General features: G+C 53.0%; 1 protein-coding gene across 1 annotated transcript in view; it reads right to left on the reverse strand.

The window, feature by feature from the left end:
- The window catches only part of ASPM (assembly factor for spindle microtubules), a 78,572-nt gene extending 64,634 nt beyond the window's left edge, over positions 1-13,938 (reverse strand). Inside the window, exon 1 of the mRNA XM_068125323.2 lies at positions 13,715-13,938. Coding sequence (XP_067981424.2) covers positions 13,715-13,811 — 97 coding nt within the window. The 5' untranslated portion in view covers positions 13,812-13,938. The remainder of the gene's footprint in view (positions 1-13,714) is intronic.
- Between the last annotated feature and the right edge of the window lie 13,882 nt (positions 13,939-27,820).

Here is a 27,820-nt window from a genome sequence, read left to right on the forward strand (position 1 = left end):
TATCTTCTGCATCTGTTTGCACAACAGCTGGTTGCATATGGATTATTAAATAAAATTGTCTGTTTCGTTCTTATATTGACATTGAAGGAGCAGCGCTCCTGCTTGAGACGGACGAAGTGACGGACAAGACACAAACTCGTCCGAGAAGATGTTTATTGTATAATCAACTCGGGAACTCTCCTAGCCCGTTTATCGGGTTCGCATATATATAATCCAAGCCAAAAAGCATACTTCAGAACCAAAGCCACGCCTCTCAGGCGAGGCACGCTTTGGTGGTAATGTGACCGACAGGTGCAAACAATTATAACCTCGGCGCCGCGGTTTGTCCGCCGGTTACGTCACCGGCTTGGGCAAGGAGATTATGTTGCTGGTCTCGAGCTTTGGGGGACCCATGGGTCGCTACACATGCCCCCCCAGAATCGACTTGGTCCAGGAAGGTCAACCTGAGGGGGGTCCGGATGACCCGACCGAAACGACCCCTGGCTGGTCGCGGGGGGGGGGGGGGGGGGTCCGGTGTGGTGGCGGGTGGCCGGGCGGGGGGTGCAGTGGACGGGGGGCGGCCGCGCCGCGGTGGGAGAGCCAGCCGTGGCGGCTGGCCGACGTCCATGTGGCTTGAGGCGGTCCACCGAAATCCGGTCCGCCCGGCCGCCGATGCTGACGACGGACTTGTTGTCCCGTCGTAGGACCCAGAAGGGTCCGTCGTATGGTGGCCGGAGCGGCCCCCTGTGCGCGTCGTGGCGCACAAAGACGTACTCCGCCGTGCGGAGTGCAGGGGGGACGTAGGATTGGGGGTCGCCGTGGCGGGACGTGGGCACCGGGGCGAAACGTTGGGCGGCCTCCTGGAAGTCCGTGCGCTGACGCGCGGCGGACCAGGGGCTGGTGGCGTCGGGCACGAACTCGCCCGGGACGCGGAGGGCCTGGCCGTACACCAGCTCGGCGGTGGACGCCTGGAGGTCCTCCTTTGGAGCCGTGCGGAGGCCCAAAAGGACCCACCGGAGCCGGTCGGCCCAGCCGACGTCCTGGAGGCCGGCCATGAGTGCGGCCTTCATGGAGCGGTGGAACCGCTCGCACAACCCGTTGGCCTGGGGGTGGTAGGCCGTGGTGCGGTGCAGGGTAACGCCCAACGTGCGGGCGACCGCGCCCCACAGTTCGGACGTGAACTGTGGGCCGCGGTCCGACGAGATGTCCGCCGGTGCACCGAAACGCGCGACCCAGGTGGCGATGAACGCCTGGGCCACGTCGGCGGTGGTGGTGGAGGCGAGGGGCACGGCCTCCGGCCACCTGGTGGTCCTGTCCACCATGGTAAGCAGGTGGGTGAACCCCTGCGATGGGGGCAGGGGACCCACCAGGTCCACGTGGACGTGGTCGAAACGTCGCTCGGGCACGGTGAAAGGAGCCAGCGGAGCCTGGGTGTGACGGTGGACCTTGGCCCGCTGGCAGGGTGTGCAGGCGTTGGCCCAGTCGCGGACGTCCCCTCGCAACCCGTGCCAGACGAAACGTGCCGACACCAGCCTCTGGGACACCTTCCGGCCCGGGTGAGAGAGGCCGTGGAGCGAAGCAAAAATGCGACGCCGCCAGGTGACCGGCACAACGGGGCGAGGTCGGCCTTGGGAGACGTCACAAAGCAGGACCGTGTCCGCGAAGGGGACGTCAGCCAAGCGGAGGCCCGTGTCCGCCACCCGGAGCTCCTGCACCGTGCCGTCGGTGGCCTGGTCCGTCGCCATCAGGGCGAAATCAACGCCGAGGTGGACGGCGTTGGCGCCGGCTCGAGAAAGGCAGTCGGCCACGGCGTTGTCCTTTCCGGCGACGTGCCGGATGTCCGTGGTGTATTCCGACACGGCGGAGAGGTGGCGCTGCTGGCGGGCCGACCACGGCTCCGTGACCTTGGCCATGGCGAAAATCAATGGCTTGTGGTCGACAAAGGCCGTGAATGGGCGGCCCTCCAGGAGGTGGCAAAAATGGCGGACGGCCAGGTACAGCCCGAGGAGCTCGCGGTCGAACGTGCTGTACTTCAACTCGTTGGGCAGGAGTTGCCGGCTGAAGAACGCGAGCGGCTGCCAGGCCCCGTTTACCCATTGTTCATGAACCGCGCCCACGGCGTAGTCGGAGGCGTCCGTGGTGAGGGCGATGGGAGCATGGGGTACCGGGTGGGCCAGCAGCGTGGCGTTGGCGAGGGCCCGTTTCGCGCCGGTGAAAGCAGCGTCCATGTCCGTGGACCAGACGACGTCGCGCTTCGCCGGCTGGCCGCGGACGGCAGTGTACAAGGGCCGCATGAGTTGCGCAGCTCGGGGCACGAAGCGGTGATAAAAGTTCACCATCCCGAGGAACTCCTGCAGCGCCTTGACTGAGCGGGGGCGCGGGAAAGCGGCGATGGCCTCGACTTTGGCCGGTAGCGGCATGGCGCCGTTCCGGGTGATGCGGTGGCCCAAAAAGTCGATCGTCGCCGCACCAAAGTGACATTTGGCCGGGTTGACGATCAAGCCGTGCTCGCTGAGGCGGCCGAACAGCGTCCGGAGGTGGAGGAGGTGCTCGGCTCTGGACGTGCTGGCGACGAGGATGTCGTCCAGGTAGGTGAAGAGTAACGGCAAGTCGCGCAGCACGCCGTCCATCAGGCGCTGGAACGCCTGTGCTGCGTTTTTGAGGCCGAAGGGCATCCGGAGGAATTCGAAGAGGCCGAAAGGTGTAATAACGGCCGTCTTCGGGATGTCGGCCGGGCACCTGGTGGTACCCCCGAATCAGGTCCACTTTTGAAAAAATGGTCCGCCCTGCCAACCGGGCGGAAAAATCCTGGATGTGCAGGACGGGGTACCTGTTAGGGGTAGTGGCGTCGTTGAGGCGGCGGTAGTCGCCGCATGGCCGCCATCCGCCCCCCGGCTTCGGGACGATGTGCAGCGGCGAGGCCCAGGCGCTGTCGGAGCGCCGCACGATGCCGAGGCGCTCCAGCGCGGCGAACTCGGCCTTGGCGACGGCGAGTTTGGCTGGGTCGAGATGGCGAGCTCGGGCGTACACCGGCGGGCCCGTAGTGGGGATATGATGCTCGATGCCGTGACGCACCGCGACGGCCGAAAACGTCGGTCGCGTGAGGGCCGGGAACTCCGCGAGGAGACGCGCGAAGTCGTCTGCCAACGGGAGGACGCAGGAAAGCTCGGTGGGCGCGGAACGGCTCAAGGCGCACGCCAGCGAGCTGAAAGTTTCGGCGTTGACGAGGCGCCGACGTTTAACGTCGACCAGCAGCCCATGGGCGCAAAGGAAATCGGCACCGAGCAAAGCCATGGGGACGTCCGCCGTCACGAACTCCCAGCGAAAGAGCTGGCTGCCGAAGCGGAGGGCGACGGTGCGTGGGCCGAAGGTGCGGATGGCGGAGCCGTTGGCCGCGATTAAGGAGGGGCCGCAAATGGCGGCCCGCCTGTCCTCCGCCGAAGCGGGAATGATGCTCAGCTGAGCGCCGGTGTCGCAGAGAAAACGCCGCCCGACGCTTGGTCCGCGATGAACAGCAGGTTTCCGGAACGGCCGGCGCTCATGGCTGGTAGTGAGCGCCGGCCCGACCGTTTCCCGACTTGCCGAACGTGCACGGGGGTCGACATGATCGGGCCCGCCGCCCGAACCTGGCGTGGAAATAACACCAGGCCGGGTCTGGCAGGGGCTCCGGTCGACGCGTCGGGACCGGGCGACGCGGCGTCGCCGCTGCCAGTCGCGCCGGCCCAGCGGCCTCCGGGAAGGAAGCTGCGTCGCGGGCGTCGGACGGGTGGGCGGGAAACTGCGCCGCGGGTGCCGGCTGGGCAGCGGGCGGGCTCCCGGCAGCCACCCCGACGAGCTGGCTCGCCGCTCCGACGAGCTGGCTTGCCGAATCGATGTTGTCGGCCTCCCTGGCGAGGTCGCGGGGGTTCGCGATGGTCGTGCTTGCCAGGGCGACCCGTACCTGGGCCGGGAGCTGGCGGAGAAAAAGCTCTCGGAAAAGGAAATCCGAGGGGTGCTCGCCGAGCAACGCGAACATGTATCCATACGTTCGGACGGGCGCGTATCGCCGAGCTCAGGAAGGTCGAGCAGGCGTCGTGCGCGTTCAGCTGGGGAGAGGGCGAAAGCACCCAGAAGAAGTGCCTTGATGGCGTCGTACTTGCCGTCAGCGGGCGGGCTCTGGAGGAGGCTCAGGCAGCGGGCGAAAGCACCCAGAAGAAGTGCCTTGATGGCGTCGTACTTGCCGTCAGCGGGCGGGCTCTGGAGGAGGCTCAGGCAGCGGGCGGCGGTCACGGAGCCGAGTGCGGCGACCACGTAATGGTATTTCATGGTGTCCTCCGTAATGCCACGCAGGGCGAACTGGGAGTCTGCCTGAGCGAACCAGACGGCGGCATGTGCTTCCCATAAAGTGGGCAGTTTGAGGGACACTGCCGTGTCCATCACGTGTCGTAAACTCGGGGTCACCAGTGAAGGTGCAGTGCTCCTGCTTGAGACGGACGAAGTGACGGACAAGACACAAACTCGTCCGAGAAGATGTTTATTGTATAATCAACTCGGGAACTCTCCTAGCCTGTTTATCGGGTTCGCATATATATAATCCAAGCCAAAAAGAATACTTCAGAACCAAAGCCACGCCTCTCAGGCGAGGCATGCTTTGGTGGTCATGTGACCGACAGGTGCAAACAATTATAACCTCGGCGCCGCGGTTTGTCCGCCGGTTACGTCACCGGCTTGGGCAAGGAGATTATGTTGCTGGTCTCGAGCTTTGGGGGACCCATGGGTCGCTACAACATCACATTTAATGAACTGTAATAATATTCAGTGTACTTAGCATTATGGTTGGGTCAGAGATAGTGGGGTGTTGGGTCAGAGATAGGCTCGTTAGGGGAACTGAGGGGGAGATGGGGGAAAAATCGTTTAAGAACCACTGATCTTGGCCTTTGGCTTAAAGCGAGCTGTTCACCATAACTTAAGGTCATCTCACACCCATACTCATGATCTCTTCTCCTCTAAAAGACCCTATCTCAAATCACTCCACTTTTCCCCAAGTTATCGTGATTCTTTTTCTCCCTCTCCCTCTCCCTCACCCCTTTTCATTTGTTAGTTAGGGTAGTTTGTTCCTTTTCTGTTTCATCCCCGCTTTCATCATAGTCTTCTTCTTCTTCGTCTTCTTCTACTTCTTGCTGCTGCATTCAGCTTGTTGCTTGGTGTTGGCTTAATGGTTAAGGTGGCGTGGCTTGAGATCTTAGGGTCCAGAGTTTGAGCCCGTCGTGCCTTTGAAATAACACCAGGTAGGCTGACGCAGCTTGTCATCCTTCCAAGGACGGCAAAATGAGAACCACCTTACTGGCACCAGGGGCACTGCATCAATGGCACAGCTGCACTTCAAGAAAATGACTCAACCAAGAGCCACACGCTGCATCCGAAAGCAGCATTCAGCTGACCATGACCGCACTGGTCCGACGAATCCGGGAAGAGTGGGGAAGACTTGACCCACATCTTGCATTGGGAAGTGCAACCACTGTGAAGAGGCATCCCCATTAGGTGTCAAAACTGACGTATCCTAATGTCTTTGTCCTGGATGTGTGACACACACACACACACACACACACACACACACACACACACACACACACACACACACACACACACACACACACACACACACACACACACACACACACACACTTAATTGTACAGTATCGGTTGTTCCTAAACCTAAATAATTTAAAGGATTGTTGTAAATGATGTTAATTTTAGAACATCCCATATTCAACTTTATTTAAATTGTAAACCTCAAACATAGTTTCTCCACCTAAAGCAAGAACGTTAACCCGTAAGCAATTGACTAGTTTCCCGACTGCATGGAACATCAGCTGGGCACCGTTCCTCCTCGAGGTTTCGATCCTTTCAGCCCAGGACCTCTCCAAACGGCGGATCCACAACCTCGATCATGGATCCACATCAATTGATGGTAAATCAGTGGATCCACAACCTCAGTTGCGTCGAGGCAGGCAGTCAACAAGCACACACACACACACACACACACACACACACACACACACACACACACACACACACACACACACACACACACAGACACACGCGCACACACACACACACACACACACACACACACACACACACACACACACACCCTTTGAAGGCTTCAGCAATAGAAAACCACCAGAACGCACTATTCTCACTACAGTAGACATCAGCAGAGCATTTGACACACTCCCAAAGCTTTTACAAACAAACAAAATACTCAACACAAACATGAACAACAACACCAAACTCCAGCTGGCCAAATACCTGTCATGCAGACAGTAATTAGTAATTTTTAATGGAAGGTCATCACGCAGAAGATACTTTCTGAATGGAGTCCTCAAGGCTGTCCTCTCCCCCACACTCTTCAATCTGTTCATGTACGACATTCCACAACCACCCAAGAACATACAAATAGCCTCATATGCAGACAATAAACCATAATCTCTACTTATAGCAACATCAACACTGCCACAGCACAACTTCAACCCTTCCTCGGCACCCTAAAAACCTGGCTCACCATCAACAGACTAAAAGTAGCCCCCTCAAAATCAGCCGTCACTCTTCCAACAAATTACCAAGGAACATAGCGCTGCACCACACATCACACTGAACGACATCCATATCCCACACAACAACAACAACAACAACACAACAGGCATTTTAAGACCATTTTTCCTGCTAGAGCAGGGGTTAGCCTTGCGGTCCCCATGACAATCTTCTCCATTTTGCCCTATTTTCTGCATCTCTCCTTGTTAACCCCCTTGCCCGCATTTCTTCTTCCACCATCTTTAGCCAAGTCTTTCTCGGTCTTCCCCGTCCTCTACTTCCTTCTACATTCATTTCCATCACTCTTCTCAACCAGTCACTTTCATCCTTCCTCAACACATGACCAAACCATCTCAACCTGTTCCTCTTTACAGCATCCATCACAGGCTCTATTACCATCATCTTTCGCAATTCATCATTTGTCTTCCTCTCTCTCAACGATACTCCGCACATCCATCGAACCATTCGCATTTCCACCCTTTCCAGCCTTCGTTGCTGCTCTACGTTCATGACCCATGTCTCACTCCCATAAATAATAACACTTCTCACACATGCAGCATACACCTTTCCCTTCAGCTTCAACGACACTCCCCTCCTCATCAGCACGCCACTCAATTCCCGAAACTTCTTCCATGCACATCTCACTCTAGCAACCGATGCCGAGTCTGATCCACCTTCTCCATTCAGCATGTCTCCGAGGTAGCAAAGCCCCTATCCCACACACCAAACAAAAATATGCAGTATCACTCGTCAGAATAAAAAAATATTTTAAAAAAACATGCACACCGAGGCTGAACACTCTTAAGGCACTCACAGGCACCGCCTGGACGGCTTTGAATAAAGAAACAACATCAGTACATCACGAACAAACACGACATTAGACCAGTCATCAACTATGCCAGCTTATTTTTGGTCTCCAGCCTAACACACACACACACACACACACACACACACATACACACACACACACACACACACACACACACACACACACACACACACACACACACACACACACACACACCCTGCAGATCATACAAAGCAAAGCCCTTCACATCATCACAGGTTTCACATTAACAACACCCATTGAGCACCTACACACAGAAGTAAAAATGCTAAAATTAAAGATTACTTAGACATGAGAGGTGCACAGTTCCTTGCAAAGGCAAATGCCAACCCTAATCACCCACACTACTACATGTACATGTACAAACCACCCACAGGCCCCTAGGTACATTAAAACTACACCACAAAGACACTACAGTGACATCCTTCATAACATCCCCCGCCAAACAACAGAAACTACGAAAAACACATCCACACCAACATCACTATAAACAACCTGGGCCCAAACAGTATCTTGGACACTAAAGCCCCACCCATCGATATCACAGAGAAATTACTCCCAAGGTCCGATGTGTTCATCTTTTTTCACGCCTCTGCTGGCTGTGGACACCACCCACAACTTTTACACGACAAACCTAGACACATCAACACCACGGACGACACCTGCTACCACCTACGGGGCAACCCCACACCCAGGGGCGCCGCCAGGGATTTTGGGCCCCATGAAATGATATCACAATGGGCCCCCTATGAAGCACGCGCGCACATTTTTGCCAGGAGGTTGAAACAATGCTCATATTTCTGCATCCAGTATGGAATTCACCATTTGATGCAAGACTGATACCCACACAAGAAATGTGCTAAAGGCCATCTTTTACAGTCTAAATGTGATTTTAATGGTAAGAATATTACAACATACATTAACTTCTTCAATTAAAATAAATTAACATGATCTATAGAATGATATGAATGAATGAATGAATGATCGTTTTATGGCCATTTTCCTGGCTAGAGCGAGGGTTAGCCTTGCGGGCCCCATGACAATCATGGTTCCCTGTTTGAGGCAATGTTTTTATGGCCGGATGCCCTTCCTGACGCCAACCCTTAGTCACCTCTTACGATGCGCGGGGATGCGGTGTACCTATTCTAAACCGAGGTACACACCGGGATCATTCATCCCAGCAAGCTGGTACTCAATTTGCCGACCTCGGAAGGATGACAGGCTGAGTCAACCCCCCTGGCGTTAATTCAGCGATCGACTGGGATTCGAACCCAGGATCCTAGGATCCCAAGCCGGCACCCTAACCGCTAAGCCAACACCAGAATGATATAACAAACAAAATAATAAAATCAGCAGCAGAGTATACATACAAGTATACATACCAATTGTAGTGATCCAATATCCACAGCCATGCCATTTAGTTATCACTGGTCCTTGCTCAGCCTTACACACCAAGAGCGCAGCACCGAGCCTTGTTGCTAGCAAAGTCACTGATCAAGTCTTTGAAGTCCAGCTTTCTAGCCAACTGACTTTCAATGGACAGCATGGCAAGACTGCAAAGCCTGGTTAATAATTTAATGTTGAGAATTTTTAACTAATGTTCTAATAATTTTTAGGGCCCCTGTCAGTGCAGGGCCCTTGGAATCATCCTAACTCCCCCCCCCCCCCCCCCCTACAGCGCCCCTGCCCACACCCAATAAAACATATGAAATGAAGGTGTGGAGGTTGAAAGAGGTGACAGTAAGGGAGGCATTAAAAGAGAGGCTGAGTAGGGTAGAGAATGATGTGGTTGAGCTTGAAAGTGGTTGGACGTCAATGAAAGCTAGTCTGTTGGGAGCCGTTGGTGAGGTATGTGCATGGACAAAAGGACCACCGAAGCACTCGGAAACATGGTGGTGGGACGATGAAGTTGGAAAGAGGATTGACGAGAAGAGGAAGAAGTTCAAGGAGTGGCAGAAGGCGAAGGGTACGGGAGCAGAAACAGCAGAGCATGAAAGTTATAAGGCAGCCAGGAAGGCTGCAAAGAAAGAGGTAGCAAAGGCGCAGGAGGCATGTAGGAAAATGTTCGGAAAACGCTTGGATTCGGAAGACCGTCAGAGAGCGGTATTCAGGATTGCAAAGCAGATAGCGAAAGAGAGGCGTGATGTGATGGGGGTGAGTTGCTTGAAGGATGAAGTGGGACAAATCGTTGTCGACCCAGATGGAATTAAAGGAAGATGGAAAAGATATATGGAAATGCTGTTGAATACAGAGAATGAATGGGATGGCAACATGGAGAGTAACCCAGTTTTAGGACCGGCAGAGAAGATAACTGAGAAGGAAGTTGAGGAAGCGATAAAAGCAATTCTTTCCTGGAAGTCCTTGGTGTCCTTACGTTTTATACCTATCCTGCCTCGCCCCAGGCCCTCTCCCTCCCACACATCTCCCGATGTCCCTGCTCTCAAATGTTGTGTTTGTGTGCTTCCTCCCCTTCTCTCCCCATCTTGTCGACCGCTCCCCTTTTTATATACTTTGTTTGCTTGTTTGTTTGATTTGTTTGTTTGATAAATGTTAGCTCTTTCACGAGCCTCGACTCTGTATACAAAAAAAAAAAAAAAAATGAAGAGTAGAAAAGCGGGAGAGCCGACGGGAGTTGTGGGAGATATGTTGAAGGCAGCAGGAAGTTGGGGTGTGAAGAGAATGACAACAACACACAACATGCATTTTAAAGGCCATTTTCCCTGCTGGAGCGGGGGTTAGCCTTGCGGTCCCCATGACAATCTTCTCCATTTTGCCCTATTTTCTGCATCTCTCCTTGTTAACCCCCTTGCCCGCATTTCTTCTTCCACCATCTTTAGCCAAGTCTTTCTCGGTCTTCCCCGTCTTCTACTTCCTTCTACATTCATTTCCATCACTCTACTCAACCAGTCACTTTCATCCTTCCTCAACACATGACCAAACCATCTCAACCTGTTCCTCTTCACAGAATCAATCGCAGGCTCTATTCCCATCATCTTTCGCAATTCATCATTTGTCTTCCTCTCTCTCAACGATACTCCGCACATCCGTCGAACCATTCGCATTTCCACCCTTTCCAACCTTCGTTGCTGCTCTACGTTCATTACCCATGTCTCACTCCCATAAATCATAACACTTCTCACACATGCACCATACACCTTTCCCTTCAGCTTCAACGACACTCCCCTCATCATCAGCACGCCACTCAATTCCCGAAACTTCTTCCATGCACATCTCACTTGAGCAACCGTTGCCGAGTCTGATCCACCTTCTCCATTCAGCATGTCTCCGAGGTAGCAAAATGTTTTTACACCTTCCAACTTCACGCCGTCTCCAAGATCCAACTCAACATTTCCTCCATCTGCAGCTCCATCTGTGCACACCTTACATTTGAATGTAGCTGCCACACTGGTTAATGACCCTCTCAGACCACTACATTTTTGATGAACCCACTCAGCGCACATTGTACATTGAATGGAGTTCACTCCGACACCCTTCCTGCACACAGCACAGGGCCACTTCCCAGTTCTTTCCACCTCACCACATGCTTTACCACTTCCCATCACCTTCGTCTTTCTGATATTCACCTTCAGACCTTTTGTCTCCATACATTCCTTCCACGTGTTCATCTTTTCCTTCAGTCCATCCATACTTTCCGCAATCAACACCAGATCATCTGCATACAACAACTCCCACGGTAAACCCTCCTTTACGTTCTGAGCCAGCACCTCCATCACAGCTACAAATAGTAGTGGACTTAGTACTGACCCCTGACAAGAGAATGACAGAGATCTGTAATCTGGTGGTGAAAGAAGGCCGCATTCCAGTGGATTGGGAACTGAGTACCCTCGTCCCTCTATACAAGGGGAAAGGTGACCCTCTGGAGTGTGGCTCGTACCGAGCGATAAAGTTATTGGAGTATGGAATGAAGGTATTGGAAAGGGTGTTGGAGAGGAGCATAAGGAAGAAGGTGAAGATCGACGAAATGCAGTTTGGATTTATGCCAGGAAGAGGAACGACAGACGCGCTCTTTATTGTGACGCAGTTGCAGGAGAAGTACATGGAGAAGAGGAAGAAGTTGTTTCTTGGGTTTGTTGATCTGGAGAAAGCATTCGATAGGGTTCCACATGAAGTATTGACATGGGCATTAAGGAAGTTAGGAGTGGACGAATGGTTGATCAGAGTCGTGATGGCAATGTACAAAAGAGCGCGCTCAGCTGTAAGGACGAAGGATGGGAACAGTGGTGAGTTTGAGGTGAAGGTGGGAGTGCATCAGGGGTCGGTACTAAGTCCACTACTATTTGTAGCTGTGATGGAGGTGCAGGCTCAGAACGTAAAGGAGGGTTTACCGTGGGAGTTGTTGTATGCAGATGATCTGGTGTTGATTGCGGAAAGTATGGATGGACTGAAGGAAAAGATGAACAAGTGGAAGGAATGTATGGAGACAAAAGGTCTGAAGGTGAATATCGGAAAGACGAAGGTGACGGCAAGTGGTAAAGCATGTGGTGAGGTGGAAAGAACTGGGAAGTGGCCATGTGCTGTGTGCAGGAAGGGTGTCGGAGTGAACTCCATTCAATGTACAATGTGTGCTGAGTGGGTTCATCAAAAATGCAGTGGTCTGAGAGGGTCATTAACCAGTGTGGCAGCTACATTCAAATGTAAGGTGTGCACAGAGGGAGCTGCAGATGGAGGAAATGTTGAGTTGGATCTTGGAGACGGCGTGAAGCTGGAAGGTGTGAAAACATTTTGCTACCTCGGAGACATGCTGAATGGAGAAGGTGGATCAGACTCGGCAACGGTTGCAAGAGTGAGATGTGCATGGAAGAAGTTTCGGGAACTGAGTGGCGTGCTGATGAGGAGGGGAGTGTCGTTGAAGCTGAAGGGAAAGGGAAAGGTGTATACTGCATGTGTGAGAAGTGTTATGATTTATGGGAGCGAGACATGGGTAATGAACGTAGAGCAGCAACGAAGGCTGGAAATGGTGGAAATGCGAATGGTTCGGTGGATGTGCGGAGTATCGTTGAGAGAGGAAGACAAATGATGGGAATATTGCCTGTGATTGATACTGTGAAGAGGAACAGGTTCAGATGGTTTGGTCATGTGTTGAGGAAGGATGAAAGTGACTGGTTGAGAAGAGTGATGGAAATGAATGTAGAAGGAAGTAGAGGAGGAAGACTTGGCTAAAGATAGTGGAAGAAGAAATGCAGGCAAGGGGGTTAACAAGGAGAGATGCAGAAAATAGGGCAAAATGGAGAAGATTGTCATGGGGACCGCAAGGCTAACCCCCGCTCTAGCAGGGAAAATGGCCTTAAAATGAATGTTGTTGTTTGTTGTTGTATGGAAGACTGCACGGTCCTGGTTTCACGAAGGCATGCGCACAACATTTTGGATGTGTGTGATCTCTCGTTCGCTCCTTTGAAATCGATCAGCTATCTCAGTTCTGCTGGTCTGTTCAACTAGTACTGAGGCAACACAGCAACAACAACAACAACACCAACAACAACAACACCAACAACAACACCAACAACAACATTCAGCTTGTGTGCAACTTGTTCACCCTCACCTGTCTTTTCCCCATCCTCTGATCTCACTCTCACTTATACTCTGCTGTTGGTGTTCCTCCCCCACTCCATTCTCCTCTAGCTCTTCCACGAGCCTCGACCCTGTATACAAACAAATGCATTTGCCAATTAGTATTACATATTAGTTGTCTGTTCAGGGTCCAGCAAGTAAAACGGCATGCAGATGTTTCATGCAAACTTTATGGGACAGGTAAATTACACAGATAACAAACGCCAGGTACAACAGGGATGATGGGTCAAATATGATTTGCTCCTTTTGAAGTCCCAGTTTGGACACAAATATGAAGCTCATATTTCCGTGACGAATCCGCAGCGTGGAAGTCGGCAATATTTAGAAAGTTCAGATTTACGTCACGAATCCGCAGCATGGAAGTCGGAAATATTGAGAAAGTTGAGATTTCCGTGACGAATCCGCAGCATGGAAGTCGGAAATATTGAGAAAGTTCAGATTTTCCGTGACGGATCCGCAGCGTGGAAGTCGGTAATATTTAGAAAGTTCAGATTTAAGTGACGAATCCGCAGCGTGGAAGTCGTCAATATTATTTTTCAAAATATGCTTCGTGCATCGTTTTTTTTTTGTTTTTTTCAACACAAATTCTACAATCGAAGTTTTATCGAACAATTAAGAGAAAGTACAAAAAGAAAAAGAAAAACAATTGAGACACTCCATGAAGGATTCAAGCAATCCGTGCAAGTGGAAGTGAATGCGTACTCCAGCACGTTTCGTACGGCTTACCTTCATCGTGCGCCGCTGGTCGGTTCGCTCCTTGCCCGTTATGAATCCACTGGGACACATCACGAGTCGGATTCACATTCTCCTTCCCGTCTTCCATCTCGATTCCGCTGACAATGGGAGCTCATGCACCAACGGCAACGCACCTTCGGAGGCACGAAGCATATGCTCGCACGAGTGACGGTTACACAAAACTCGGTACGAACCGTCACAGTGAGCAGAAAATACAACTGTCTGAATACAAAAACACGCGAAGATCCGCACTTGAGATTCAAACTCTCCACAACACTCAAACCATTCGGTGTTTTGACGTTGCCGTTCAAAACGACCAATCATTTGCAGCGAAAGCGAAATGGGACGTTCCGATTGGTTGGATCAAACCGACCAACCATAACGGAAAGAGGGCGGGGACGCGTTTAAAAAAAATAAATGTTGGCACAAAACGTCAAAAAACAAAATAATGAATAATAAAATAATAAAACTGCAGGAAGGGGGAGATTTTGGTGCAACGTACGCCTGGTTGCACCTTCCCATGGAGACCCCGAGGTGACTCACATTGAGACTCGCACAATGTTAAAATTTTTATTTGTATCGAGTAACGTGCCACGGCACCCGGTACCGTAATGCCACCCGACTACGTAGCTGCCAACATTGAGAATAAAAATCGCGATGATGGAAGAGAACTGCGGTGCGAGGGTGGTGAGGGTCTGGGAGGAGTGGTGAGGGTCTGGGAGGGGTGGTGAGGGTCTGGGAGAGGTGGTGAGGGTCTGGGAGAGGTGGTGAGGGTCTGGGAGAGGTGGTGAGGGGCTGGGAGGCTCTGGGAGGGGTGCGGAGGGTCTGGGAGGGGTGGTGAGGATCTGGGAGGGGTGGTGAGGGTCTGGGAGAGGTGGTGAGGGTCTGGGAGGATCTGGGAGGAGTGCGGAGGGTCTGGGAGGGGTGAAGAGGGTCTGGGAGGAGTGGGGAGGGTCTGGGAGGAGTGGATAGGGTCTGGGAGGAGTGGATAGGGTCTGGGAGGGGTGGATAGGGTCTGGGAGGGGTGGATAGGGTCTGGGAGGTGTGGATAGGGTCTGAGAGGGGTGGATAGGGTCTGGGTGTCTGGGAGGGGTGGATAGGGTTTGGGAGGTGTGGATAGGGTCTGGGAGGGGTGGAGGGGTGGATAGGGTCTGGGAGGGGTGGATAGGGTCTGGGAGTCTGGGAGGGGTGGATAGGGTTTGGGAGGTGTGGATAGGGTCTGGGATGAGTGGATAGGGTCTGGGAGGAGTGGATAGGGTCTGGGAGGGGTGGATAGGGTCTGGGAGGGGTGGATAGGGTCTGGGAGGAGTGGTGAGGGTCTGGGAGAGGTGGTGAGGGTCTGGGAGGCTCTGGGAGGGGTGCGGAGGGTCTGGGAGGGGTGAAGATGGTCTGGGAGGAGTGGGGAGGGTCTGGGAGGAGTGGATAGGGTCTGGGAGGGGTGGATAGGGTCTGGGAGGGGTGGATAGGGTCTGGGAGGGGTGGATAGGGTCTGGGAGGTGTGGATAGGGTCTGAGAGGGGTGGAGGGGGTGGATAGGGTCTGGGAGTCTGGGAGGGGTGGATAGGGTTTGTGAGGTGTGGATAGGGTCTGGGAGGGGTGGATAGGGTCTGGGAGTCTGGGAGGGGTGGATAGGGTTTGGGAGGGGTGGATAGGGTTTGGGAGGTGTGGATAGGGTCTGGGAGGGGTGGATAGGGTCTGGGAGGGGTGGATAGGGTCTGGGAGGGGTGGATAGGGTCTGGGAGGGGTGGATAGGGTCTGGGAGGGGTGGATAGGGTCTGGGAGGGGTGGATACGGTCTGGGAGGGGTGCATACGGTCTGGGAGGGGTGGAGAGAGTCTGGGAGGGGTGGATAGGGTCTGGGAGGGGTGGATAGGGTCTGGGAGGGGTGGAGAGGGTCTGGGAGGAGTGGATAGGGTCTGGGAGGTCTGGATAGGGTATGGGAGGGATGGAGGCGTAGGTAGCATCTGGGATGGGTGGAGGGGTAGGTAGCGTCTGGGAGGGGTGGAGGGGTAGGTAGCGTCTGGGAGGGGTGGAGGGGTAGGTAGCGTCTGGGAGGGGTGGAGGGGTAGGTAGCGTCTGGGAGGGTTAGGTAGCGTCTGGGAAGGCCTCGGGTAGGGACATTTTGTAATTTTAACATTAAATGTGTAAGTTGATTTTAAGACACTTTTATGAAAAATTAAAGCAGAATAATCACGTTTTCCTGGGTAGATAACACCTGCTCCATAGGGGTGCGACCAGGAGTAGGAGGGGGGTCATGTGTATATGCGCGATCCATGCAAACGACGGTTTGTTAATAATCTTCTTCTTCTCTATCCGCCACATATAATCCCACATTATTGTGGGATTGGCTGGGAAGAGCTTGGCCCACGTCTTGCACAATAGGCCGGTCATTTTACGAATATACCCACCACAAATTGCAATAGTAATGAAACTTGGCATTTTTGCTTCTTTTGACCCATGTAATAACATAGTAAAAGTCAAGGAATAACGAGGCATTGGAACACATTCATTTCGAGCAACCACTTTTTGACAGTTATGCACGAAAATAAGCTAATAAAAATGGCACAAAATAATGCACTTAATTTGTTATTTCGTTCACATTCTCAAAAGATGTCAGAAATGTAAGTGTTTAAGAGTGTAAGACAGGCCTTATGCCCTGGTTTTACAATACATTTGACATGTAAAGGTATATATATTGAGATAATTGACATTTAAGGTAGCTTTATCCCAATAAAATTGAATTTGTATCTGGGTGTACAGATGCACCATCATTTTGCATCAAAGTTCTTGATCGACACGCTCCATGCTCACGGATATTGCAGTTCTTATCATGAGATACAAAGGTATGAACGGAGTGCAGCAGTTACACTAGGGACAGACATACCAAACTACCGGCCAGAGCAGGTCATCCAATATATGGCGGACAATGTCGATCACAACATCCGTACAATAGATGGCCTCAACACATTCCACGGGATGGGAATGATTGCGTCTGTCACTCCTGGCCCCCGCCGGACATCAACAAGAGTGCCACGTTTATCTGTGACACTGAAGGATGTTGAAGCTGTGGGTCGGATAAACATCCGGCATCTGACATCACCTTGCGATCGTCTAGATACTCTGAGGTATGAGGTTCTGCAAGATGAGATGGAAAAGGACAGATCTACCAACCTTGACCTCCTCTGGAAGCTGTCCCTCACATTGCGCTCACCACGACCAGCATGGTCTGGCATGATGCAAGCCGTGCACACTGGTGTACATCCAGGTCAGTCTGCAATCTTTCTGCTTCCCATGATCGACATGAACAGCAGTGATCCAACTTGCATCTATTCAACATTGACATTTCTATGTGAGCACGCCAAACAGTACAACGCAAAGGTCATCATCACATTTGACCAACCACTTTGGTGGAAGGCGCTTACCATCATCGAAAGCTTGCAACCGGAGGGCAGTGACTTGTGTAAGGTTGTACTGCGCTTGGGAGGCTTCCACACGTTGATGAGCTTCTTGGGGAGTATTGGAAATATCATGTCAGGATCTGGACTGCGCTCTGTTCTGGAACTGGTGTATGCTGAGAACACTGTAACGCACATGCTCTCTGGCAAGGCATATGACCGAGCTATCCGTGGTCATCTCTTGGTTGATGCAGCACTGAACACTCTCCTCGCAGAAAGGGTACTTGGTACGCTAGTGCCTGATTGTTCGCAGGCTCAGGATGATGGCCCTCAGGGCACTACAGGAGATGACGAACCAAGTGAAGACGCGATAATGCAAAGCATAGATGAGGCACAGGCAGCCATGGATCCGCATGATACCGAGGCAGGACAGGCAGCCATGGATCCGCGTGATACCGAGTCAGGGTCGCAAAGTGTGGGAGCTGGCCCAGTTGACCTGTGTGAGCTACGAAACCTGTATGATTCATTGTTGAAGGGTGAGGGTTGCACTGAAGATATCCTTTCAGCCCCGGTTCTGGACTCTGTTCGTGACATCATGAATGTTGCTCGACAATCGAAGAAGGATCTGCGTACAGCACAGCTATGGCTGCAATACATGGACATGATAGACATTCTGAGGACATTCCTGAGGTCGGAACGCACTGGTGACTGGCGTCTGCACGTGCACGCTTTGCACGACATGTTGCCCTACCTAGCAGCTGCAGGCCACAATCTGTACACAAAATCTGTGTACATCTACCTGCAGCGACTGTCACAACTGTCTATTCAGCATCCGGAGGTCCACCATCAGTTCCAGAATGGATTTCACGTAGTGCGGCGTTCAGATCGGTACTGGGCCGGCTTGTCCACAGATCTTGTGATCGAGCAAGTGCTCATGAGAAGTGTGAAAACCACAGGGGGACTAACAAGGGGTCGTGGAATGAGCGAGCCGCAAAGGATCACGTGGCTGCTGTCCACCCCCATATGTGCAGAGGTCAACATGGCTTTGCAAGAGTACACATCAGTGCAGTATGGGACCAGTGACCAGCACAAAGAACAAAGCGCAGCTCGACAAGGACGGGACACAGATGACACGCACAAACTTATTCGCTACCTGTCATCAAAGGATCCCTTTGGAAACGATCCAACAAAGCATTGACACTGGCATCACAGCTGGAGATTCGGTCAATGCTGACCAAGCAGCGTCAGTCGGCAGGAAGATCTTAGATGGAATGCTTGACAAAAAGGTTCTTGATCACACGTTCAAGAAGAAAGATCAGGTTGTGACTCTTGACACACGTTCATCATTGAAAACTGGCAGACAATCCGTTCTGATAGATCCACAACTGTTGTTCCAACGTCTGAGTACGGCAGGATCACGCTGTGATGACCTCAAAGATGTCTTCAAGTACGAACTAAGCAGTTTCCCACCAGCACTGTTTAAGACCACTGATATCCTGCTTGAGGCCGACAAGCCAGCGCTAGCCGAAGCCATTTTGAAACAACTCCCCCTTGACGTTCGCAACACAGTGCTGCCACAGAATGTGCAATATGTTCTGGATGGTGGGGCATTGCTACACAGAATTCCTTGGAATTCTGGCGAGACATATGGAGGAATCGCCAGTCACTACGTGCGATATGTTGGAGACAGGTATGGTAACGCTGTCATAGTGTTCGATGGATATGTGAGCGCACCCTCCACCAAAGATGTAGCGCACAGCAGGCGCGTTCGATCTCACAGCAGTCCCCTTGTCAACTTCACAACGGACATGGTATGTACTATGAAGAAAGATGACTTCCTTGCCAACCAAACAAATAAACAACGTTTCATCAATCTACTGAGTGATGACCTTCAACGGCGGCACAACGCTGTTCATCATGCCAGGGCAGATGCAGATGTTCTCATAGTGGAGACAGCCATTGCATGTGCAAACACCAAGGACACCGTGATAGTTGGCGACGACACCGATCTTCTTGTTCTCCTTTGCAGTCGTGCAGGGCCCACATCTCACAACCTGTTCTTCCGACCTGAGCCTAAGCTGACGTCAAGGAGGCAAGCAAGATGTTGGAATATCGAGCAAGTGCAAAAGACACTTGGACGCAATGTTTGTGACAAGCTTCTTGTTGCACATGGACTCCTGGGTTGTGATACCACGTCAAGAATTTACTCGATTGGCAAATCAACAGCCTTGAAGAAGCTGAACTCCAGTGCGTATTTCTCCGAGCTTTTGGCAAACTTCAACACTCCTGGAGCGTCAAAAGAGGATGTCATGACAGCTGGAGAGAATGCCCTGGTTTGCTTGTATAATGCCCAGCCCGGGGAAACACTGGACATGCTGAGGCTTCAACGCTTCCACCAGAAGGTTTCAACAAGCACTGTCAGAGTTGAGCCTCGTACCCTGCCCCCTACATCAGCATCTGCAAAGCAACATTGCCTACGGGTGTATGTTCAGGTTCAGCAGTGGCAAGGAGTTGCCATGGATGCCAATGGTTGGGGATGGGCTATCCGTGACGAGAGAATGGTTCCCGTGATGACCGAGATGAAGCCTGCTCCAGATTACCTTCTAGATGCCATCCACTGTGGCTGCAAAACAGACTGCAGCACCCTACGATGCAGCTGTCGCAAGTACAGCCTGGAATGCTCTTACGCATGCAGTGAATGCAAAGGACTTCACTGTTCTAATGTGACCTTGTCAGAACCAGAAAGTGATCCAGAAGAAGAATAAGCTCTTAGGTTGGTGCTTGAATCGCAGTTCATTCAATTATTAAATAAAACACTTTTTTTTTTTTTCAATATATATATTTTTTTTCAATATTATTTTCAATATTATTTAACGATTTTTTTTGTATATATAGTACGATATGAACTTGTTCACATAAAGCCATTACATTGCAGGCCTCAGGGACATAAAATTGCAGGATCTCATAAGGATTTAGCACGGAAACAGTTTTTGGTCTGAAAAATTTATGCAGATTTTCGCTTAAAACCTTCTCTTAAAGATTGCAAAAATTGGAAATGTTCCAATGCTCCGATTCTCCTTGACTTTTAGTATGTCATTCTCCACTAAATTTGACATTGAAAAATGCATGTTTCATTACTATTGCAATTTGTGGTGGGTTCGACCCCAAAATGGCGTAGATTGACTGGACTACAGGGCGGCCAGACCTGACGTTCGACTAAAGTTAGGGGAGGAATTTGGAATGTGTTTATGATGCCGGAGATAGCTCGCCTACTCTTCGCGAAGAACATCGTGGGATCTTTAACATCCACCAACAAATGCTGCCATACGGCACATTTACCGAGATAGGTGTTGGTGTCACACACGTTGATGAATCATCCTGCTTGGGATGACAGTTTTTAGCTGAGTCGGGATTCGAACCCAGGCGACACAGCTTAGAGGAGAGTGTGCGAACCTCCAGAGCTTGGCCACTCTGAAGCCTCCGGGTTAATCTTTTTACCTCCCCCACCGAAGGTCAATGGTGGTTATGTTTTCATGCAATGGCGCGTCCGTCCGTCCGTCCGTCCGTAAGCACTTACAACTTCTTCTCCGAAACCGCTGAAGGGATTGTGACCAAATTTGGCACAAATGATATTTGTTGTGATGTGACTAAAGTTTGTTCACGGCATTAAAAAAAATCGAGGCTTAAGGGGGTTTATAGGGGTCAAAGTGGATCCAGGTTTGACCCCCCAAAATAGGAATTTTCTTTTTTATCTGAAACTACAAACACTATTTTGATGAAACTTCATCACAACCTTGGTGTCCTTGTGTTTTATACTTCTCCCTCCACCCCCCCCCCCACCCCTTCCCATGCCTCCTCCCCCCCAAACCCTCTCCCTTCCACACATCTCCCTGCTCTCAAATGTTGTGTTTGTGTGCTTCCCCTTCTCTCCCCATCTTGTTTTCCGCTCCCTCTTTTTGTGTGTTTTGTTTGTCTGGTTGATTTGTTTGTGAAGTAAATGTTAGCTCTTTCACGAGCCTCGATTCAGTATACAAAAAAAAAACAAAAAAACCGTCATCACTTGTGATGTACCGAAGTTTGTTCAAGGCATGAGAAAAATTGGGGTCTGAGGAGGTATACAGGATGGGAGGAGGTGGGGAAGAGATATGGGATGCCCCCGAAAATAGGTATTTTTTTGTTTGTTTGTTTAAAGTCTTATGATTTTGTTAGTATGATTCCCAATGCTGCGCTGTCTTCTTTCAAGCATTGAAATTCGTTTAAAATACCTTTAATCAGTGCAGTATACTGTTTTTTCCACCGGTTGAGCACCGGGTGTATTGCCCCGATGTTTTTACTACTTCAACTATAAAGCCCGTCAATAATGATGGGTTGGAACAGTTTATTTGATGGTGCAGCTGTGTGAGCGTGCCAAAGTCTGAAGCCTGGGCCTAGTGTCAGGTGTGCTTATATTGTGGCGGGCACAAGGGGCAATAATTCCGCGCACCAGTGGGTGGCGCAAGCGTCCAGGCGGGGAACGAAAGCACATGCCCCGCCTTTAGACCGATCGGCCACGCCCGGGGACTAGGCGTGGCCTCGGGACATATATGCGGGCTCTAAGCTTGAGCCCGCTCAGTGCTGAAGTACGAGCTTTGAATAAAGACTCTTTGTTATACCAACGCGTTGTGGCCTACCTCTCTGGTAATCGAGTCATGTGTGCACAGCACCACACTGTTGACCCCGATTGGTTCAGCCATTGCTGACCACCGAACGCGCCATGGCTACCAACGCCGTCGCATTCAAACTCCCGGAGTTTTGGGAAGCGCAAGCCGACGTTTGGTTTTTGCAAGCCGAAGCTCAATTCCAACTCCGAGGCATAACGGCGGACGAGACCCGGTACTACCACTTGGTCGCCGCCATCGGGCCCGGCACTGCCGCCCGAGTCATGTCCATCCTTCGGCGCCCGCCGGGCGACAACAAGTACGAGGCGCTCAAACGTCTCCTCATCGCCACGTTTGGGCTCACGGAGATCGAACGGGCCGACCGCCTCCTGGACCTTCCCGCCCTCGGCGACACACGACCATCTGTCCGGATGGATTCCATGCTGTCCCTGCTTGGAGACCAGCCCCCGGATTTCTTATTCCGGGCGCTTTTCCTACGCCAGCTACCTGCACAGGTACGCCTCGTGCTGGCCGGTTCCAAAATAAAGGAACCCTGTGCCCTGGCCATAGAGGCCGACAAGTATTTCGCGGCCTGTGACACACGGTCGGTGTACGGTGCTGCCGTAGTGGATCCGGTGTGGAGGCTCCAGTGCCCCCGGTTTCCCTCGTGGCCGCTGCTACGCCCCGTCCACTACCGCCGCCGCCACCACCACCACAGCCGGCACGGCCGCCGCGGCCGTTACCGCCACAAACCTGGTGCTACTACCATGCCAGGTTCGGCCGCCAGGCTAAAACATGTCGCCCGCCGTGCTCTTTTGACGGGTCGGGAAACGACCAGCGCTCACTTGCAGCCATGAGCGTCGGCCATTCCGGCAGCCTCCTTTTCATCACGGACACCTTGTCCGGGCGCCGTTTTCTTTGCGACACAGGAGCACAGGTAAGCGTCCTCCCCGCCTCCACGTCCGACAAGCAAACCGCGGGCCGGGGCCCCGCTTTGCTTGCCGCCAACGGTACACCCATCCGCACATTCGGGAAGCGTTGCCTCTCACTGCGGTTCGGAGGGCAGCGCTTTCAATGGTCGTTCGTGACCGCCAGCGTGCCAATGGCACTGCTCGGTGCGGCCTTCCTATGCGTGAATGGGCTGTTGGTCAACGTGAAGCGCAGACGGCTCATCCAGGCCGAAACCTTCAGCTCGCTCGCTTGTTCGCTGAGCGGCTCGTTGAGCGGCTCACTGAGCGGCTCACCGAGCGGCTTGCCAAGCGGCTTGCTGGAAGGTTCCGTCCCGGCGAGTTTAGTTTGCACGCTTCCGGCAACGGACGACTTTAGCCGCCTCCTCGCCAGTTTCCCGGCCCTCACGTGACCCACCTTCTCAGCGGTGGCCGTTAAAAACGGGGTGGAGCACCATATACCCACGGTCGGGCCGCCGGTCTATGCCCGTGCACGCCGACTCGAACCCACGAAGCTCGCAGTGGCGAAAGCGGAGAAAGCGGCGAGAGCGGCTGGGGATCGTACGGCGCTCCATCAGCGCTTGGGCTTCTCCTCTGCACATTGTGCCGAAGCCCAGCGGAGGATGGCAGCCGTGCGGGGACTACCGCCGGCTCAATGATGCCACCACCCCTGACCGCTACCCAGTCCCGCATATCCAGGACTTTTCCGCCCGGTTGGCAAACACGACCGTGTTTTCCAAGGTGGACCTCATCCGGGGCTACCACCAGGTCCCCGTCCAACCGGACGATGTCCCGAAGACGGCCGTCATCACCACTTTCGGCCTCTTCGAGTTCCTGAGAATGCCTTTCGGGTTGAAGAATGCAGCCCAGGCATTCCAACGGCTTATGGACAGCGTCTTGCGCGACTTACCTTTCCTCTTTGTCTACCTGGACAACATCCTAGTCGTGAGCGCGTCCCGGGAGGAGCACCTGCTTCACCTCCGCACGCTTTTCGAACGCCTGGGCCAGCATGGCCTAATCATCAACCCCGCCAAGTGCCGTTTCGGCATCGCCACCATCGACTTCTTGGGGCACCGCATCACCAGGCACGGGGCCATCCCTTTACCGGCCAAGGTGGAGGCGGTCAGGGATTTCCCGCGGCCCCACACGATCAAGGGGCTCCAGGAGTTCCTGGGCATGGTAAATTTTTACCACCACTTCGTGCCCCACGTCGCCCAGCTCCTCCGCCCCTTGCACGAGGCCCTCTGGGGCAAGCCAGGCAAAGGTGACATCGCCTGGTCGGAGCCGATGGCCGCGGGGTTTGCGGGCGCAAAGCTGGCCCTGGCTGACGCCACCATGCTGGCGCACCCGGCACCCGATGCACCGATCGCCCTCACCACTGACGCGTCGGACTACGCGGTGGGCGCGGTGCACGAGCAGTGGGTGCGTGGTGCTTGGCAACCGCTGGCGTTTTTTAGCCGGCAGCTTCGCCCGCACGAACGCCGCTATAGCACCTTCGACCGCGAGCTGCTCGGGCTCCACCTGGCTGTCCGACACTTCCGCCATCTGCTGGAGGGCCGCCCGTTCACGGCTTTCGTCGACCACAAGTCCCTTGTGTTCGTGATGGCCAAGGTCGCCAAGCCATAGTCGGCACGGCAGCAGCGTCACCTCTCTGCCGTGTCCGAGTACATGACGGACATCCGTCACGTGGCGGGTAAAGACAACCCGGTGGCCGATTGCCTTTCCCGGTCCGTCGTGCACGCGGTCCACCTCGGGGTCGACTATACCCAGATGGCGGAGGACCAGACCGCCGACCCCGGCGTCCAGGCCTTGCGGACTGCCGTCACGGGCCTCCGCGTCACCGAGGTGCCGTTCGACGCCGCGGGCGCGGCCCTCCTATGCGACGTCTCCCTCGGCCGGCCTCGCCCCATCATGCCCGCTGGCTGGCGGTGCCCAGTTTTCGACACCATCCACCGCCTGCCCCACCCGGGCACGAAGGCATCCCAGAAGCTCGTCGCGGCGAAGTTCGTCTGGCATGGCCTCCGGAAGGACGTCCGCGACTGGGCCACGACGTGCCTCGCGTGCCAGTGCGCAAAGGTCCACCGCCACACCCAGGCCCCGTTGGCCCTGTTTGCGGTGCCGGAGTGTCGGTTCGACCACGTGCACGTCGACTTGGTGGGACCTCTGCCCCCCTCGCGGGGGTTCACCCACATCCTCACCATGGTGGACCGCACCACACGGTGGCCGGAGGCTGTCCCATTGGTGGCGATGTCTGCGGCTGATGTGGCGCAAGCCTTCATCGCCACTTGGGTTGCCCGGTTCGGTGCCCCCTCGGACATCTCGTCTGACCGCGGCCCCCAGTTCACCTCGGAGCTCTGGGCCGCGGTGGCGCAAGGGCTCGGGGTGAAACTACACTGCACCACGGCCTACCAACCCCAGGCCAATGGCCTGTGCGAGCACTTTCATCGCTCAATGAAGGCCGCGCTCCGGGCCAGCCTCCACGATGGCGGCTGGGTTGACAGACTCCCCTGGGTCCTGCTGGGCCTCAGGACGGCGCCCAAGGACGACCTGCGTGCGTCCTCGGCGGAGCTGGTCTTCGGGTAACCACTGCGGGTACCGGGTGAATTTATCCCCGACTCCACGGCTCCTTGGTCCGTGGCGCAAAAGCGCTCTGCCCTTCAGGAGACCGCCCGGAGGTTCGCCCCGGTGCCGACGGCACACCACGGTTGCCCGCCTTCCCACGTCGCCCGGAGCTTCGCACGGCGAAGTATGTCTTCGTCCGGCACGACGCCCACCGGGCACCGCTACGGCCCCCGTACGACGGGCCCTTCCGCGTGCTGGAGACCGGGGACAAATATTTCACCATCGACATCGGCGGTGCCCCGGTGCGCGGGAATCCTTCTCACCCTTCAGGTGCGCGGGAATTCTGGGGGGGGGGGGGGGCGCATGTGGTGGGCACAAGGGGCAATAATTCCGCGCACCAGTGGGTGGCACGAGCGTCCAGGCGGGGAACGAAAGCACATGCCCGCCTTTCGACCGATCGGCCACGCCCGGGGACTAGGCGTGGCCTCGGGACATATATGCGGCTCTAAGCTCGAGCCCGCTCAGTGCTGAAGTACGAGCTTTGAATAAAGACTCTTTGTTATACCAACGCGTTGTGGCCTACCTCTCTGGCAATCGAGTCGTGTGTGCACAGCACCCCAATATCTTCTTTATTTATGAGACATCCTATGGACTAAATGAACACTCGGTTTACTCTGCGCGTGTTGCACATCACATGTAGCGAATTTCACCTCCCAGCCTTGCATTTATTGTTTTGTTTTTTTAACGCTTCCGTACACCGCCTTTAGGCTCGGTTTGCAAGCCACAGTCTACAATTCCAATGTAAGAGACATATAATTATTCTTCTTTTGGGTCTTCGGAGTCCTTGGGGTCGTTTGGGTGCTCAGGGTTTTGCGTCCTTAGGATCTTTTGGGTCCTCGGGGACTTTTTGGTTTTCTGGGTCTTTTCGATCTTTTCGGTCTTCGGGGTTTTCTTGGTCATCAGGTCTTTCAGGGTCTTTGTGATATTTTGGGGACTTTGGGATCTTTGGGGTTTCAGTCTTTAGGGTATTTTGGGTATTCAGGCTATTTAAGGGTCTTTGAAGAATTTTAGGGCTTCAGGGTCTCTTTGTTTTTTGTGGTCTTTTGGTTATTTAAGGGTCTTGGGGTATTTTGGGTCTTTTGGGGGTATTTTGAGTCTTTGGGATATTTTGGGTCTTTAAGGGTCTTTGGGGTATTTTGGTTCTTTAAGGGTATTTTCAGTCTTTTAGATATTCCGGGTCTTTGTGGGTCTTTGGGGGAATTTTGGGTCTTCAGGGTCTTTTGGGTTTTGTGGTATTTTGGGTCTTTGGGGTATTTTGGGTCTTCAGGGTATTTTGGGTCTTTAATGGTCTTCAGGGTATTTTAGGTCTTCAGAGTCCTTGAGGTCTTCTGGGTCCTTGGGGTCTTTTGGGTCCGCTGGGTCATTTCGTTCCTAGGGGCATTTTTGTTCTTCAGAGTCCTTGGGGTCTTCTGGGTCCTTGGGGTATTTTAGGTCCTTGGAGTCTTTTGGGTCTTTAAACTGGTGGACACACAGTGGTGTTCAATGATTGCCTATAAACCCCCACTCAAATCGCTCCTAAAGCGCGACTGAAAACCTTTAAAACCTTCCCTTAGGAAGGGGGACAGACATCACACAAACACACATTCGTTGTATATGGTAGATTATTATTGTTGTTATTGTTGTTGTTGTTGTTTGTGATTGCTCCTCCTAGTGCACCAGCCACCAGGGTTTTGCGCATGTGTGTTGTCTCTCGGCGGCTGGGCCTTGGACAGAATGGTGTTATCTGAATAAACCTCCATGTGAGAACCTGACCTTGTTATTATTGTCGTGCATCCCGCCTCGCGAGCGCCCAGGGGGGGCTGGGAGAGGGTGGCATTGGCGGTGAGTTGTGTGGATTATGCAGATGGAGGTGGATTTATAAAATTAGCCCAGGCCCCATTAGAAATCAGGGACTTATGGATTGGGTCTCATCCCTCCGTCCGCAACCATAATCTCAGAGATGTATGGACCGATTTTGTTTGTACTTCGTAGAAAGACAATACGTAACGATATACATATGCACATCATTTTGTTTCACGATACGATCAAAGATGGCCGGCTGGTGGCCATTTTGTAAAAACCCCAATGTTGACCATGTCCTTAACCATTTCTCGGACATTCATTTGCCGATCTTGTTCAAACCTGGCACTGAGATGATGAATGATGGCTTACATACATATGCATGTCATTTCTTCTGAGATCAGATCCAAGATGGCTGATGATGGCCATTTTGTTATTTAAATGTGTCACCCACCATTTCTCGACGTGCATAGACCGATTTTGTTCAAACGTGGTGTGAAGACAGTACATGCGAATATACATATGCAGAAGATTTTGTTTTGTAATCTGACCAAAGATGGCCGACTGGCAGCATTTATCTCCTTACAGCAAAATTACGAAACCACGGGGACCATGACATTTTATGTCTTTTTCTTTTTGTATTGGAATGCACAATACAACCCCAAAACTTGCAATTGGCTTGTTCTTATTAGTAATGTTCTTCTAAGAAATAATCAGAT

Source organism: Myxine glutinosa, chromosome 8 (genome assembly GCF_964187855.1).
Source record: "Myxine glutinosa chromosome 8, kmMyxGlut1.1, whole genome shotgun sequence".
Classification (NCBI taxonomy): domain Eukaryota; kingdom Metazoa; phylum Chordata; class Myxini; order Myxiniformes; family Myxinidae; genus Myxine; species Myxine glutinosa.